At 37.3% G+C, this 18,557-nt stretch overlaps 1 protein-coding gene across 2 annotated transcripts in view; it reads left to right on the forward strand.

Annotated features, from left to right (window-relative positions):
• tm9sf4 (transmembrane 9 superfamily protein member 4) overlaps positions 1-18,557 on the forward strand; it is a 46,996-nt gene that overhangs the window by 24,218 nt on the left and 4,221 nt on the right. For both annotated transcript variants that reach the window (XM_043710501.1, XM_043710500.1), the window contains exons 9-16: positions 617-687; positions 4,909-5,041; positions 5,134-5,215; positions 9,043-9,118; positions 10,364-10,447; positions 15,409-15,584; positions 17,367-17,430; positions 17,892-18,011. In XM_043710501.1, coding sequence (XP_043566436.1) covers positions 617-687; positions 4,909-5,041; positions 5,134-5,215; positions 9,043-9,118; positions 10,364-10,447; positions 15,409-15,584; positions 17,367-17,430; positions 17,892-18,011 — 806 coding nt within the window. The remainder of the gene's footprint in view (positions 1-616; positions 688-4,908; positions 5,042-5,133; positions 5,216-9,042; positions 9,119-10,363; positions 10,448-15,408; positions 15,585-17,366; positions 17,431-17,891; positions 18,012-18,557) is intronic.

An 18,557-nucleotide genomic window follows, 5' to 3' on the forward strand; every position in this document is an offset into this window, starting at 1 on the left:
GAGTGGAGGTTGGGTTGGTGGGGGGGTGTGGATCTGACGAGGGAGTCACGGAGGGAGTGGTCTTTACGGAATGCTGATAGGGGGGGGAAATATATCCTTGGTGGTGGGGTCCGTTTGGAGGGGCGGAAATGACGGCGGATGATGCGCTGTACATGGAGGTTAGTGGGGTGGTAGGTGAGGACCAGTGGGGTTCTGTCCTGGACAGAACCCTGTCCTGTCCTGTTTCTAGAGTATGTTTAGGACAATATTTCACAGCAGTAGTTTTTCAATCTAGTGAGAAAGGAGGCACAGTCAGACCTGGTTCCAGTGGTGTACCAGTGTTTTGAATCCTTGGTTTCAGCATCAAAATTAAGTGATCTGTTTCATGCTCCGTTATGTTTTTTTCTCCTGTACTGGGATAATTCTTAAAGGAATATTTCTGAAAGCTAGTTTTGCTGTTATTTAGGCATAATGTTTTACATATTCTTAAGGGCAAACATTTTTTGTCCTTTAGTCGATGCCTTGAGATGGTGGCTGAGTTAAATTTAGAAGTTATAGCTTAACAATTTGAAAATGATGACATTCTTCACCTTTCAGTTTTGAAAACCTAATTTTGAAACTTCTTTCTTTCTCTCAGGAATTCTTAGCATGATAATCATTCGAACTCTCAGGAAGGACATTGCAAACTATAACAGAGAAGATGACATTGTATGTATGTTTGACTGTGAATTAAATGACTTGGGAATAAGGGTATTTAACACATGAGCTGTTGGCAATTTATGGGACATTTCTTTCTTCCTGGACAACTTGATTAACTTTTCAGTTATGCCCTTGGAGTGGCAGGGTGCGGGAAGTACCAAATAATTTATTCACCTGTATGAAAATTTTCCACCTGATATGCTGCAGCTGAAGCAAAAAAAAATCTAAGGTTCAAAATATTCTCATTAACATACTTTGCTTAGACAATTAATAAACATAACTAGGCACTTCACTTCCTACTACAGTTGTTGAAAGTTATTTCAGTATCCATGTTGTTCCTCAAACACCACCTCCCCACTAAGAATTGCACAGGTCAACTTTATAACAAATATCCACATTATGGCATATTTAGTTTTGAAAATAAAACAAAACCAAGCAAGTCATCAATCCTGTTTTCTAGCAGCTAAAATAACTCTGTTTTGCTCTTTACTCTTAAGCTCCCATTTATTTAATTTTGTCTTTGGTCATAATATTTTTGGGGTCATCTTGCAAGTTAACTGGACTGTATATGTAAACCCTGATGTGGAAGTGCCGGTGTTGGACTGGGGTGGATGAAGTCAGAAGTCACAGGACACCAGGTTATAGTCCAAAAGGCTTATTTGAAATCACAAGATTTCAGAGCACTGCTCCTTCATCAGGAGCAACTCTGAAAGCTTGTGATTTCGAATAAACCTGTTGGACTACAACCTGATGTGATGTGACTTCTGACTTCATAAGCCCTGTTTGTCCTACTGTGCTTTGGAATGGGCTATGTATTTCCTGACTTTTAATCTGTTTCAGTGTTGCCTTTAGTTTTTCTTTGTTGTGTATATAGTCTGCTAATTGTGCCCATTACATTCCAGGTTTCTGTGCACCCATCAGTTGAGAGGAACTTTGGTAGCCATGTTGTAATCTGCAGTTCTGAATGGAGAAAGTTGCTTTGACAGCTTTGGGTGCTGTGATTTATTTACATATTCATTTCCTCATTGGTGTAACTTTTCTTTTCAGAGGGTAGTGGCAGTGGTAAATTTAGTTTAATTTTCTTGTGAGAAGCATTTAAAATTCTAGACTAGAACATCATGATACTGCTTAATATTTTTTAAAAAAGCAAATCCAATTACCTATTGCATTTGAGATTTACTCACCATGTAACTAATCTGCTAAGAAGCACCTGCAAGATGTTTATGGTGTAGCATTGCACCCATAAATAATGAATTACCCTTCCAGCTCTCAACTATTTCTGAGCAATGTCTCAGGATATCAACTTGCTTTACTCCTATGAATTTAACTTAAACTTGTTAAAACAAATGTTAGTTTGAATTTTTTTGAGGATTTGCTCTTACTAAGAATTGAAGTTCAGGGAAAGGACTTTATGGTCCAAGATTAGATTTCCAAACGCAATGAATTGCATTCTCTCATACTTCAAAGTTGTAGCAACTAAGGTATTTTCTCTTAATTAGGTGATTCAATATAATTTGTAGTTTATTTAGACCCTTGAGCTATTTTGTCTCTTTCAGTGATTTTTTTTTTTTAGTGCTTTTGTTTCTCTTGTCAATGTCCTTTTAAATTCAGTCTATCTCAAGTTGTCACTTATTCCATTTATGCTGTAAAGAGGAAATCAAGAATCTGCATTTGAAATGTTCACTCAGTCATCGTTCACTTTTAGGGCCTACGCTGTACAGGACAGTGGTTGGGCCACTCTTGGAATATTGCATGCAGTTCTGGTCTCCTTCCTATCTGAAAGATGTTGTGAAACTTGAATGGGTTCAGAAAAGATGTTGCCAGGGTTGGAGGATTTGAGCTATAGGGAGAGGTTGAATAGACTAGGGCTGTTTTCCCTGGAGTGTCACAGGCTGAGGGGTGGCCTTATAGAGGTTTATAAAATCATGAGGGGCATGGATAGGATAAACAAAGTCTTTTCCCTGGGATGGAGGAGTCCAGAACTAGAGGGCATCTGTTTAGAGTGAGAGTGGAAAGATATAAAAGAGACCTAAGGGGCAACGTTTTCACGCAGAGGGTGGTACGTGTATGGAATGAGCTGCAAGAGGAAGTGGTGGAGGCTGGTACAATTGCAACATTTAAGAGGCATCTGAATGGTATATGAATAGGAAGGGTTGGAGGGATATGGGCCGGGTGCTGGCAGGTGGGACTCGTTTGGGTTGGGATATCTGGTCAGTGTGGACAAATTGGACCAAAGGGTCTGTTTCTGTGTTGTACATCTCTGACCCTGACTTTATTCGTACCTTGTTGAGGCACACGGATTGCAGATTTCATTTGGTCTAATTGTTCCTTTATGTGAAAGACATTTAGTGGACGTAGCTGATATGTGGAAAGAGTGAGAAAGCACGAGTGAGTGCATGGCACATAGCCCCAATGTTGGAATAAAAGTACCTCTGAATAAAGAGAATAGTCACTATTCATCTTGATACAATGACTAAATGCTTGATAACGAAAGTGAAAGTTGTATCTTCTCACCACTTTACACTGAGTTCAAAAATGATCATCAAAGACATGGATTTTGCATTTTTAATTCATTCATAGAACCTTACAGTACAGAAAAGGCCCTTTGACTCATCAAGCCTATACCATAAAAAAAGTGGGCTGGGGCTTCGATGGCTGGTCTAGCCTTTATTGCTAATCCCACGTTGTTGAGAAGGTGGGAGTGCGTTGCTGCCTTGAACCGCTGTTGTGCATTTTATTTAGGTATACTCCTGATGTTGTTAAGGAAGGAGATCCAGGACTTTGACTCAGTGACACTGTAAGAATGAGGTGTATTTCCAAGCCAGGATGGTGAGGCTTACAGGGAACTTGCAGGTGGTAGTGTTCCCATGTATCTGGTGCCATTGTCTTTTTAGCTGATAGTAGTTGAAGGTTTGGAAGGTGCTGTCTGAGGAGTCCTGGTGAATTATTGTTGTTAACCTTGTAGAATATACATAGTGCTTAATTTATGCAGTGATGGAAGGAATGGATGTTTGTGGATATAGTGCCAATCATGCAGGCTGTTTTGTCCTGGATGGTGTCAAGCTGCTTGAGTGTTTTTGGCATTCCACTAATCCAGACAAGTGAGCAGTATTCCATCACACTCCTGAGATTGTCTTGTAGATTATGGACAGATCTTGAAGTGTCAGGAGGATTGCGAGTCTCTGACCGAATACAGTAGCCACAGTATTTAAATAGTTCGTTCAGTTCTCAACAGTAGTAACCTCCAGACTTTTGATAGTGGGAATTCAATTATGCCCATGTCACTAAATGTCAAGGATGTCAGTTGGATTCTTTCTTTTTCAATATGGTCATTGCCTGATATTTCTGTGGCGTGAATGCCATTTGCCATTTGCCACTTGTCAACTTGAGCCTTGATATCGTCCAGGTCTTACTGTGTTTAGACATGGGCTGCATCATTATCTGAGGAGTTAAAAATAGTGTTGAATGGTGTGCAATCAGCCATGAATATCTCTGCTTTTGACATTGCAATAGATACTCTTAGGATAGATGGTAGGTCATTGATGAAGCAGCTGAAAATGTTTGTGCCTTGTATACTAACCTGAGGAATTAGGACACTTGTGACATGGTGACACTGTCCTGCGTGTAAGTCCGAATGCCCAGGTTCATATCCCATCTGCTCCAGAGCTACGTCATTACACATCTGAAAGTCACCTAAAATGATCTACTCTCAAACTCTTTTAGCGATGTCTTTAAGCTAAGATTGTTAGCCTCCAACAACCACAACCGTTTATCTTTTGTGTTAGATACAACACTGACCAACAGTATCTTCCCTGATTTGTATTAACCCTAGTTTAATTGGACTTCTAAGGCTCTTTCATGTCATACTGTGAGGAATGTGGCCTTGAAGTCAAGGTGGTCACTCTCTGTGTACCCTCAGGAGATGACTTCTGTTGTTTGACGAAGGCTGAGTTGAGGTCAAAACCTTCGTAGCCCTAGTAGAAACTGAGCCTAAAAGGGAAATGGTAAATGCAATGGCATATTTTAAAAATTCATTTTAAAATTTAAATAGAAATTCATAAATGTTGCTGAGCTGACTCTTAATGAGGAAACAGGGAAACTGGCCTGTTTGCTTTCTTGAAAGGCTTGTCTTAAGCACTGGGTAGTAACGAAGAATATGAAAGTAATGGGCAAAGTGACATTTTTAGTTGAAGCTCAATCATCATAGATTTGTAAATTTAATGCTTGTAGGAAGACACGATGGAAGAATCTGGTTGGAAACTTGTCCATGGTGATGTGTTCAGGCCACCTCAGTATCCTATGATTCTCAGCTCTCTCTTAGGATCTGGGATCCAGTTGTTTTGCATGATCCTCATTGTAATCAGTGAGTATTTGCCATCATATTTCTTCTTTAAAATATGATAGCTGTATTTTTTTTAGATCCTTTTCTAATGTTACATATGATTTTATTTTCAGTTGTTGCCATGTTAGGAATGCTGTCACCATCTAGTAGAGGAGCACTGATGACAACTGCTTGTTTCCTGTTCATGTTCATGGGGTATGTTAATTGATTTTTTAAAAATGTGTGAAATTCAAGGATGAGAATGTTTTCCATTTGTTCATACTCCACCTACAAAATTAACAGATTATCATTCAAAGATGGCCTCAACCATTGGATCAGCCATTGGCATCATATGAACACCAGACAATTGTGTTCGCTGTCTTTATTTTCACTTCGCCCATTCCATTGACTTATACATATGTCACGTTTTGCTCCAAAAGTAGATCAAAACTTTTTCTCCCATCTTTAACAGTTCTATTACCAATACAGTGAGAGAAAACTATTGATGCAGGGTTCAGATGCTGAACATGTTCAATCATTTTCATGTTGACAGTTGACTGGTTTAGATTGATGTCTCATTAAGGTTGTCTTCAAATTTGATTGTTAAATGGGCTACCAGCTTGAAAAAAGTCAGCTTGCCGTGAGTCCTTTTGTTACTGATACTCATGAGGCGAACCTGCATTTTATTCAATTATTGGAATTACATGACCTTAGCTGAGTTTAATAGCAGCATGTGCCATCATAAAGCTCATTGTGAATAACTTCTTCAAATATATAATGCTCTTGGCCTCCATTGAAGGGACCTAGGTTTGTGATTTGTTAAACAAGATTAGATTAGATTACTTACAGTGTGGAAACAGGCCCTTCGGCCCAACAAGTCCGCACCGACCCGCCACCCACCCATTCCCCTACATTTACCCCTTATTACCTAACACAACGGGCAATTTAGCATGGCCAATTCACCTGACCTGCACATCTTTGGACTGTGGGAGGAAACCGGAGCACATGGAGGAAACCCACGCAGACACGGGGAGAATGTGCAAACTCCACACAGTCAGTCGCCTGAGGCGGGAATTGAACCCGGGTCTCTGGCGCTGTGAGGCAGCAGTGCTAACCACTGTGCCATCGTGCCGCCCACTAACAAGCATGGTTCAAGGTCAGGTTTAAAGGAAAATTAAGACCACTCTAGTTGCATTTCATATTGTTTGATTCATTTTGTTGAATTCTTTGATGTTACTATCAAGATTGACAAGGCGTGTGCCTGGAATTTGGCAATGTGAATCCCTAGAGGCATGTAATAAGATGCCATGCAAACAAATTGCTTAGGCTATCAGTTGACAACTGGTTGTACAACAGTGAGTTTTGACGCCTTCTGAATGTAGCGTACCCATAGATTTGGACTAGGGTCTCGACTTCTTGATATAAATAATAATGACTTGAATGAAGGAATTGAGGGTATTGCATGTGGATTTACAAGTTGACTTGACAGGAACAATATTATGTAGATGGGTATGGGACATTCTAAAGGATAAAACCAAATTAAGTGAGTGGTAAAATTATATAGCAGTTGGAATTCGCTGTCAAAAAATACATATGAACATACAAAACAGAAACCAGCCATTCAATAAGATTATGGTGATCTTCAAATCCACATTTCCAGCTACCTGATAACTTGTCAACCCATTGTTTAACAGTAGTCTACTCCTGCTTAAAAAAAATTCAAGGACTGTGCTTCCATCTCTTTTCAGGAAAAAAAGTTCCAAAGACACTGAATCCTCAGCAAAACAAAAACCCACCTAATCTCCAGTTGTAAATGAACCCTAGTTCTAGATTCTCCCATAAGAAGAAACATTCTCTCTGCATCTGTCAAAACCTCTCAGGATTTTATATGTCTCTGTCAAGTCGCCTCCTACTCTTCTAAACTCCATCGTGTACAAGGCTCGCCTGATCATCCCTTCCTCATAAGACAACCTGTCCCTTCCAGGTATTAACTGTTTCCAAATCATTTACAGACTACCTTAAATAAGCTGACCAATACTGTGCACAGTTCTCCATATGCTTTCTCACCAGTTGAAGCATAACCTCACTACTTTTGTGTTCAATTCCCCTCATGATAAATGCTAACATGTATTTACTTGCTGCACCGGCATATTAACCTTTGTAATTCATGTAGAAGGACAACCCAATCCTTCTGCAACTCAGCTTTGCAATCTCTCATCACTTAGATCATATACTAAATTTTTCCTGATAAAATGGACTATTTCACATTTTCTCAAATTACACTCCATTTGCCGCCACATAATCTTTTTGTTACTCCTGTGTCCTCTTCATAACTTACTTTCCTGCATTGTTTCGTCAGCGGCAACTTAGGCAACCATGCATTTTATGCCTTCATTGAAATCATTTGTATAAATTGTAAACAGTTGCAGCCCCCGCAACAATTTGTTTGGCATACCATTTGTTACATTTTGCCAATTAAAAAACAGTTCATTTACACCTACCGTTTACTCCTATTAGACAACCAATCTTTTCTGTCTCTACACAGTTTTTATTTTCCACGGGCACCTATTGAAGTGTCACCTTTTCGGATGTTTTGTAGAAATTGAAGTACATCCGCTGATTCTCCTTTGAGCTGAAATATGTTACCTCTGGAAAGAACACTATTAGAATGGGCAAGCATGACTTCCTTTTCACTAAACCATCGTAACTTTGCCTTATTACTTTGAACTTGCCCAAAAGTCTTGCTGTAACTTCTTTTTTCAATGGCTTCCAACATTTTCCTGTGACAGATGTTCAGCTGTCCTGTACTTTCCTCCTAAATGTCCTCCTTTTTTGAATAAAGGAGTTAACTTCTCTATCTTCCTAATGGATCCATCCCAAGATCTTGATTTTTGGAGAATTAAAATCAATGCATCAACTATATTACTAGCCTCTTCTTCTAAGCTCTCAGGTTGAAATTCATCAGCCTGCAACTTCAACAATTTATTCCATTCCACTTTGGTAATTGTGTTTTTTCTAAGTTCCACCCTCCCTTCCATGATCTAATTGATTACTGCTTTTAAAATGTTTCTTGTATCCCAAACATATTTCATATTTAATAGAAGCTCCTACTGTTTTTATATTTCTATTTTTTCTTACATTTTTCACTCCTTTTAATTTTTTGGTCATTCTTTGCTGCTTTTTATATTCTGTCCAATCTTCTGATCTGTCCACTGACCTATCTTCACTTCTAGTTAACCAGATATGGTGGGTCCATCCCTTTGTGTTCATCTTACTGATTGAAATGTATCCATTCTGCACATTCTAAAATATCCACTTACGTTTCTGCCGCTGCAGACCTATATTGATCTATCATTTAAGCTAATTTGCAAGTTCACTTTAGCCAGCTCTCTCTCCGTGCATTCATAATGGTCTTCTTGTAAATTTCAAAGAATGCTTGCGACTAAGTAGTTTCTCGGTTTTGGAATTTTCTGGATTATCACATAGGGTGGCATTGGAATGTCTAACCACAAGTCTGTGAATCTGAAAACATTATGGATATAAATATTAACCTGAATGGTAAAATATTATAAAGCAGCAATACAAATTGTTTTACTTATTCAGCTATATCCTCCATGTTTTCACTCCCAAAACACACTACTAATGTTGAGCAATGAGGTGGGTCTGTTTAAAGCATTTTCAGGTATAATTAATGTTTCTGACTGAGCATTTTCTGGATTGGAGATGTTGCAAACTTGAAAATTGGTAATATTAAAGAATACTTGAATTAAGTTGGTGATTCATAAAAAGAAAACTATTGACAGAGTTGAAGGACCAAGTTTTGTCCATGACATTGTGATTCAATTATTTCAAAACTCCAGATCACCATGGCAAACTCCATTCTTTCAAGGAATGGCTTTAAATGGATATCTCTAGAGACAACAAAATTCTAATATTCATGCACAGTAAGACTCAGTTTTTCCAGGTTGTGAGACTGTATTTAGAAAATATTTAGTCCAACACTCCTCTTACTCAGTCAATCTTACGGAAAATTTTTTTTTCAGGCTGTTTGGTGGTTATTTTGCAGGCCGTCTGTACCGTACTCTCAAAGGCCACCGATGGAGGAAAGGTGCTTTTTGTGTAAGTAATCTTGTCAACCAAGTAAATATTGGCTTATTTCATCAAAATTTAATTTGAAAAGGATATCCTTTTTTAACCATCATTCAGTCCTAATTCAGTGTATCCTTCAAAGCCACTGTAACAATTAGGGGATAGATATGTGTGTTGCCTCTGAGCATTGCTGCTTTTCATGAGTTCAGCAGTATGTCAGGATACAGTATTGTAGTCTGTGTTCTGCTGTTAACCCAGTCTCTCAAAATTTTAGTTAATATGTTATCTCACATCTTTTGAGATTTTGAACCAGTTTTCATAATATGCAATGGGCATGGAGGCCATTTGGCAAATGTGTGGAGGGTGTCCCTATAATTGACTCTTTAGACCATGTGGTCAGAGATGCATTTGGCATGTTGACTATAGAGAATTTCAGAATGAAACTGATGCATTGCAAAGTTTTAAATGATGAATTCTGCTTATAAGGTTGAGTTTTGACTTTAGGTCACTCCTTTAAGCTTACTAGCATTTTGACCACTTTTTTTGTCTTGGTACTTTTTAAATAATGTATCGGAGCTACATTGCCTTTATCGCCACACATTTAAAGGTAACATAAACCTCAAAATCCTTTTCCATGAAGACTTTCATCAGAAATATCCCAAATTACTTCAGTTGTTTGTCATTACTTACTCCAATGGAATCTAAAATAACTGAAATTATCTGGACAGAGTTTACTTTTGAGAGTTATTCAAGTGATTAGAGTCGTAAATGTAAGCCTGCAATGTCAATAAGCTATTTTTGAGTAATATTTTTGCGCAGTGTTCTACAGAAAAATGTTTAGCAACTTTGACTTATCAGATTTAGCTAATCAGCCAGAGATCTTAGCACCTTTCTGTTTCATGAGATGGTTTGTGTCTTCGTGGTCAACTCAGTTAGATGTTGCCTTGTGTGACTCAAAATCCATAATCTGGTATCAGCATGTGGTTTTTATTGGATCTCGAATGTCTCTAGGTACTTAGTAAGAAATTACATACACCACTATTATACAATCTTTTATTTACCCTGCTTCTCAGGGGAAGATTAATGCATGAAATCTAATTGACTTTTAGAAGAACAGTCCACTGACGCAAGCTTTGGTCATTTAACTTAGTGAACTGGGTAATGTGTTCCACCGCTAGTGTTGTTCTGTGCTAAACTGCCTCAAATAAATAATGGGGTCTACAGAATTTACTCTATCTGTATTTTGCTCCTCAACATTGTTTTTCTCCTTTATAGACGGCTACTCTCTATCCCAGCATTGTATTTGGATTGTGTTTTGTCCTAAATTGTTTCATTTGGGGAAAGCATTCATCAGGAGCTGTAAGTATGAATATAAACATAAGTTGTTAGTAATTATAATTATTTGTGGAACCGTTTGAGTACAATAACAACATTTTACAAAGTATCTGAATGGGTATATGAATAGGAAGGGTTCAGAGGGATATGAGCCAAATGCTGGCAAATGCGACTAGATTATTTTAGGATATCTGGTCACATGGACAAGTTGGACTGAAGGGTCTGTTTCTGTGCTGTACATCCTCTGACTCTGGGTCACTGCTGCAGCCCAGATTTGAGATTTGACAAACATTGCTTATGAAAAGCTGTTTATCTTGTGGATTACCTTAACACGTATAAACAATATTAAGTGTTCTGTCTTGTTTTATTTCACTGTCCTACCTGGCAATTATGCTTTACCTCCTTGCTATGCACCAAATACTGTCTGTTATTGGTATTCTAAAATTAAAATGGGCGGCACAGCGGCTCAGTGGTTAGCACTGCTGCCTCACAGTGCCAGTGACACGGGTTCGATTCCCGCCTCGGGCAACTGTCTGTGTGGAGTTTGCACATTCTCTGTGTCTGCTTGGGTTTACTCCAGGTACGCCAGTTTCCTTCCACAATCCAACGATGTGCAGGCCCAATGAATTGGCCATACTAAATTGCCCATAGTGTTAGGTGCATTAGTCAGGGGTAAATATAGGGTAGGGGAATAGGTCTGGGTGGGTTACTCTTCGGCGAGTCAGTGTGGACCTGTTGGGCTGAAGGGCTTGTTTCCATACTGTAGGGAATCCAATCTAAAAGCAAAATAACTAATCACAATTTAGTTTAAACGAGTGCAAAAATGTTTCTTTTGTGTTTATTTCTATGTTGGGGACAAAAGGCACAAAACAGGTAGTTGGAGGAAAGTGAAATAGAAATTCTTAGTAGGACTACAATTTGCATTCAAATAGGCCTTCAAATTTGAGCTATTGCTGAGTTGTCAGCTTGGCATAGGTGCTGCATTGATTGCAGAAAGGTTGGATTGTTTTTAAAATTGAAAGAAGTTTGAATTTTGAAGGGTTCATTTTATTTGTTTAAACTAAGTATCAGTTATTAATTTTATGTTCAGATATTTATAATGGAGTTCAGTTTTTGTTGAAAAGCAATTTTTAGAATTTCCCAACATTCCTAAATTAGAAAGCAGAATGGCAAAAATTAATGTCAGAATTACTACCTGAACTATAAGCAAATTAGTGTCAGATAAATACGATAGTTAAATGCTTATTTGGTGCGGCAGAAGTTTAGTCTAGAAGAAGTAGGTTTAAATTCATGAAGCTTTGGTATTAATTGGGTCAAGTGAAATGGTCTTCAATTGCAACCCACTATTCAGACAAGATGTAAAACTAGGAAGGAACAGAGACTTTTTAAGGGGCAAGGGTTCAAGTTTGGGAAGATATGATAAATTGAATAAAGAAGGCAAGGCAAATCAGTGTAGCAATTAGGAATATGATGATCAGAGCATGGAAACAAGGGATAGAGAGTCTAAGAATGAGGAAAGTGTGCCAAGCAGGCTAAGATAAAAGGTAGGGAGGAGGGACTTGAGGGAAGTGTGTTGGAAATGCAATAGGTGGAAGGAGGTTAAGGTGAGGGTTATAGGCCGGAGTGGGGGTGGGGATGCAGTAAATGGTGTGTGTGGAGGTGCAGGTGAATTTGTGGCAGATATGGAAGGATCCCTTGGGACCTTGGGGAAAAAAAGCAAGGAATGACTAAAATATTATGAAAAGAGAAATTAGGGTGGAGGGAAAGTTACCCAATAATTTAAAAACATGATTTCTATAGGTTTTTTAAAAAGTTCAGGAATAAGTACACTTTAGTCCGAGAGAGAGAGAGAGAGAGAACGAGATTCTAGTAAATTAATAATGGACAATAAAGAAATGGTAGATGAATTATACAGAGATTTTGCATCTGTCTTCATTGTAGAGTCTACCAGTAATGTCGTTGAAATAATTATGAATCGGAAGTGAAAGGAAGAGATTCCAATAAAAGTACAGTGCAGACTGTTCTTGTGCATGAATTACAAAAAGTTAGCAAGCAGTTTCAGCAAATAATTACGAAGGCAAAGGAATTTTTGGGCTTTATTGGTAGGGCGTTGGAGTTTTAAAATAAGTAAGTCTTGTTGCAACTGTACAGGGTGTTGGTGATGCTGAATTTTATACAATTACATTAATCTGCAAAAAGATAGTGGGAAAATTATTAGAACTAAAAACTGACGAGTCCCCAGGTACTGTTGGACTTCATCCTTGGATTTTAAAGTAAAGGGCTGCTGAGATAGTGATTTGTATTATTTTTAATCTTTCAAAAGTCCCTGTATTTAGTTGAGCTCAGTTGGTTGGATGGCTGGTTTGCGATGCAGAGTGATGCCAGCAGCGCAGGTTCAATTCCCTCACTGGCTGAAGTTACCATGAAGGACTCTCTTCCTTAACCTCTCACCTTGCCTAAGGCATGGTAACTGTCGGATTAAACCACCTCCAATCATGTCTCTCTCTAATGAGAAAGCAGCCTCATACGACTATGGCAACTTTACAGCATTAGAGAGGCCACATCTGGAGTATTGTGCACAATAAGTACATTTTTTAAAAATACATTTTAAACCTAAACCATCATTCAGCAAGATCATGGTTGATCTGCCCAGGCTTCAACTCCTCTATCGTGCCAGTTCATCATAGCCCTCAACTCCCTGATTGTTCAGATATCTACCTCCTCTTAAAATGCATTGTGATTTAGCCTCCACAATTCACTGAGTAGAGAGTTTCAAACATTCGCTATTCCTGGGAGAAGAAATTCCTTCACAATTCAGTTTCAAATAATTGTTTTCTTATTTTGTAACAATCTCTCCTAGTTTGAGATTCCCTACTCCTGGAATCATCATCTTAACATCTACCTTGTCAAGCTCACTCACACAATCTTTTGTTTCCATAAGATGATCACTCTCTGAAATTCTGAGTAAAGGATTGACCTGTTTAGCCATTCTTGAGAAGCCATCCCCTTCATCTCAGGAATCAGTGTCATGAATCTCTCTTGAACATCCTCCAGTACCAATATATCCTTTTTTAAATACAGAAACCAAAACTGTATACATTATGTCAGGTGCAATCACCCCCAAACCCCCCCACCCCCCGCACCGCCGTACAACTGAAACAAGACATCCCTATATTTAAATTCCAAACCCAGCAATGAAACACAAAATTTAATTTTCTGCCTTTATTACTTGCTGCATCTGCAAGCAAACATTTTGCTTTTCATCCACAATAACACCTTGGTCCTTTTGTGTAGCACTTTCAGTCTCTGTACATTTAAATAATAGTCTGCCTTTTGATTCTTTCTACCGAAATCCAGAATCTGTCACATGCCTTCATTAAACACTATCCATCAAGTTTTTGGCGACTCGCTCAACCTATCCCTTTGCAGATTCCTTGTGTTTTCATAACATCTTCCCAGCTCTCTTTTTTTTAAATCGTCAACAAATTTGAATACATTACACTCTGCTCCCTCTTCAGTCAATAAGATATTTAGTAAATAATTAAGGCGCTGATCCTGAATCTTGCAGCACTCCACTAGTTATGCCATTCTGATCTGAAAAAGACCCATTAACCCTATTCTGTCTTCTGCGTACTAACCAATCGGCAGTCAATACTCATTTGTTACCCCCTGTACTGTAAGCTCCTGTCTTGTGCAGTAACGTTTTACGTGGTGCCTTACTCTCTAGAGTATTAGTTCCAGCCATTTTAATGCCAAGGCATACAGGCTGCATAATTGGGTAAATTTCCCTTTTATTTGAGTAACAAGGGAGTCAGAGGTTATTGAAGATGGGCAAAATGTGAAGTTGAGTTCACAGTCAGATCAGCCATGGTTTTAAAGAATGGTGGAGAAGGCTTGAAAGGCCATATAGCCTACTTCTAATTTGTATGTTTGTAAAACAATAAATAATGGGCCTGCAATGGTGACTCCCCTACCTGTCCCCCTCAACCAACTGAACCATATACTCCATTCCCAAATCCTTTTGTACTCTCCTCTTTGAAACAGCTATGTTTGTCAATTTTACAGTGTTTAAGGTAAATGCATGCTAATGGGCTGTGGCAGAAAATATCACATTTTTATCTCACTGTTTAAAGGCATTTTCTTTAACTTTAATTGTTTTTGTGATTATCTCAAAATATGCTACCAAGCAGAAGGAACCTCTGTTCCAATCAGTGAAGTGTTATGTGCAACTATGTTGCAACATGAGGACATACAGCAGTCAATTGTGCATCGGATCATCCCACAAATAGCAATTAAATAGTTTTCTGTTAGAAGAATAAATGTTGGCCAAGACAAGCAATATTCGCCATGCTTCCAATTGTAATGTAAGATTTTGGGCACACCCAAGGTCAAATGGAAATTCATGTAAATTCTCTCATTGGACTGCAGTAGTATTGACAATGTCATTGTCCAAGAGTACTACACTTCAATGCTGCCAATAATTTACTGTTTGTGTGTCTCAGACATTCTTAGAGATGAGATTGTAACCACTGAATCAATGCTAATCAATATAATTTTTAACATTAACTACCATCATTTTCTGAAAGTAAAAATAAGAGAAATTCTTACTATCTGTACAGCAATTTGTTATTCTAATAAAGCATCACACTCTGGATTTCTTGAACATTAGTGTAATGGGATTTTTCTTGACTACATGAGTAACCGATGTCTGAAATACATTGTAAAAAAATGCTTGCTTTGTTTGGGATATATTCAGATTTGTGTACCATGTTTTTAGAATCTGTGCCAGGAGTTCTGACTTATTAGAAAGCAATGGAATCGGCTTTGAATTTTCAGTTTCCTGTTGAACATTGAAGTTGTGCTATTTACTGACTTAATTAACAGCGCCAACGTATTAGTTTCACAAGGTTAAGCTTTTGCGCTCTGATCTCTTAAAATTATTAACGTTTCAGCCAAATGTAACTTTTTTTGTATTTCTTTTCAAGGTTCCCTTTCCTACGATGTTGGCCCTTCTCTGTATGTGGTTTGGTATCTCCTTCCCATTAGTATATCTTGGCTATTATTTTGGCTTTCGAAAGCAACCATATGACAACCCAGTGCGGACCAATCAAATACCCAGGCAGGTCCCTGAACAGAGATGGTACATGAACAAATTTGTTGGGTAAGTTGTAGATTACCAGTGTAAATTTTGAGATATTGTGAAATTCTATTACAATTTGTCTCTCTTAACTTCCTACCATTGGAAATTATTTACCTGGTTTTTATGATTCAATTTTATGGACAAAATTTATTTTGAATGAGATTGCGTTCTATCCTTGCACAAGGCTTACAAATGTAATGCTTTTATGGCAGATAGTATTGAGTGTCCTTGTGTGTTTTGGTTAGGATTGTTTCAAACTTTTATGTGAAATGAAAGCACAAATAAAGCCTTACTTGCATGTCATCCTAACAAGGCTAAAAGAAAACAAAACCTTAATTGCAGATATTAACTCTGTGCTGGCATTTTATTGGAACAACAGTAGATCTTTTAGTCCACCTTTTCCATCATTCTGTGGCTGATCTGCATTACCACTCCTTTTACTTGCCTTTGCTCCATATTCCTTGATGTCCTGACCTAATGAAAGCTGATAAGTTTTAGTCTTGAAAATATAACTGTACTAATTCTCAGAGATTTTTTGAAGCAGAAGGTTTAAGGATTCCTCTAACCCTTTGTGTGAAAAAGTATTTCCTCATTTTATTTCTAAATGGTCCACAACCAATTTTAAGTTAATCGTGGCTGTTTTTAGACTATATTAAGCTTCTTTAATTATTTACGCAGTTGAATGTCTCTATCATTTTATTACTTTGGATTAATTACACCCCTAACTTCCAAACTCAATGGAATACAGATTTTGTAAGACATACCTTCTTCTCAGTTTATATCTTTTTAAAGACCTGGTAAACCAGTGTTTTACCTCCAAGATCTGTACTACTTCCATAAACTTTGATGCCGAGAAACTGAATATCTGATGGGTGCCTAACCAAGGTACTATACAACTGTTGTTTCACTTTCTTATCCACCGTTTTGAGATAAAGGTAAATTTTTCATTACTTTTGGCTTTTGTTTGAACCTATGGACATTTAAATCCCTTTGTAGCTTCCAGGTTCATACTTCCATATGTTAATTGACATCTGCCAGTTTTGACCACTCCCTTAAACTGGTTTTACACCCCTTTGGAACATTCTAGCTTTATAACATTTTAAAGAGAGTGCTCCAAAACATGCCATGGTATATAATTCAAACTTAGATTGATGCTGAGGTAGATTTACTCTAGAAGGAGAGATTGCAGTGCAAGTGGTCACAGGATCCATGCAGCTCAACTCCAGATAAAGAACTGTTGCATTTACCAAGTGTATTTCTTAATCTTTTTATTTTGTATGTTCTCTTCACAGATGTTGACTTACTGTTTCCAGCACTTTTCCTCCATTTTGTTATAGATTTCAAATCCCTGCAGTTCTTATTTTTGCTTCTAGTTACAATAGTAATACTGATGCATATGTTTCAATCATAGAATGTTAAGATACAAACAGGACATTCACCCTGGCAAATATTAGGTCGGTGTTTTTCTCCACATTAATTTGACTAGTCTAATCCCAATCCCCTGCTTAATCCCCATGCTCTTTTTCAGCTATCTAATTCTGTTTTAAAATATTTATAAGCTTTGCTTCAGCACTGATTTATGACAATTCATTTATGACACATTATAACCACTTGCTCCTTGGAGGAAAGTTGTAGCCTTCACTTTAATTTGTGGTTATTTTAAGTTTTGTTCCCATGTTTGTGTCTTGCCAAATGTGCAAACAGTCTATCATTACTTACTTTGTCAAAATCCTTAACAATTAAATCAAATTGTTGTATTTGTGTTTCTATATCATTGTCTAATTTTACTAAATATTTTTGCAGAATTCTTATGGCTGGTATTCTGCCATTTGGTGCCATGTTTATAGAGCTGTTCTTTATTTTTACTGTAAGTAAATCTATTGTATTATTTTATTGAATAAGTTTTTTTGGTATAATCTACTTATACCATTTCCTACTTTTTCCACCTGTTCTTTTATATTTGTTTTTTAAGAATATTTAGCTAGTTTCCTTTTCTGATTTATATGTATTAATATTCACTGTTCTGATAACTCTGATAAAAATACTGATTTCTCTTGCCTATTGACAGGTTAATTATTCATTAACCCATAGAAATTATTTTTAATTGATCCTAAAACCATTCATAATTTTGAGTCTCAACTAGGTTTCCCTCAGTACGTGCAAATAGAGTCTTAATTTACCTGGTTAATTTGGAAAATATATTCCTGACTGTAACCAGAAGCTGGTGCCTTTTTTTGACTAGTACTTAAAGTTTGATTCTAAATGAAAGAATAACTGTCATTATTCAACTGTCATTTGATTTGAATTAAAACCATTCTTTGTTTGCAGGCAATTTGGGAGAACCAGTTCTATTACCTCTTTGGATTCCTATTTTTGGTATTTATTATTCTGGTTGTGTCATGTTCTCAAATCAGCATTGTCATGGTTTACTTCCAACTTTGTGCAGAGGTATGATCAGATATGCATTTTATTTTATATGGCTACCATCATTTTTATTTTGTAATTTTAAACGAAGTAGTTTTAAATAAGGAAGTTAAGAGATCCTATCACTAAGCGTCAATAAAAACAGAAATTCTTTTAATTTTGCAGTTTTCCTTGCCCAAAGATTTTTGATTCTTGCAGAGTCCATGGTACTACCTTCAATACAGAAACTAAATGGTCATTATTTATGTATAAACTGTCATACTTAAGTACTAATCTGTCTATGATTATGTCGTTAACGTTTACTTTTAACAGTGGTCCTGTAGTTGGGGCTAGTGATCTTAGATAATCCCTAACCTGAGAATGCTAAAGTTAGTCAAAGTTTACCTTGTCCTAGATCAGATCTATCAAATCTCAAAATTTAGTAGTCTGTATGGCTCATTACATAGGGAATAAACTCAGCTATTGGGAGCTCAGTGTACTTTTAATTGTATGTGATTCATTCATTCATAGTCATATCTATGTGAGTACCCATTTCCTTTGTAGACAGACTTAGAAACATACAAATTACTC

The sequence above is a fragment of the Chiloscyllium plagiosum genome, chromosome 20 (assembly GCF_004010195.1).
Source record: "Chiloscyllium plagiosum isolate BGI_BamShark_2017 chromosome 20, ASM401019v2, whole genome shotgun sequence".
Classification (NCBI taxonomy): Eukaryota; Metazoa; Chordata; class Chondrichthyes; order Orectolobiformes; family Hemiscylliidae; genus Chiloscyllium; species Chiloscyllium plagiosum.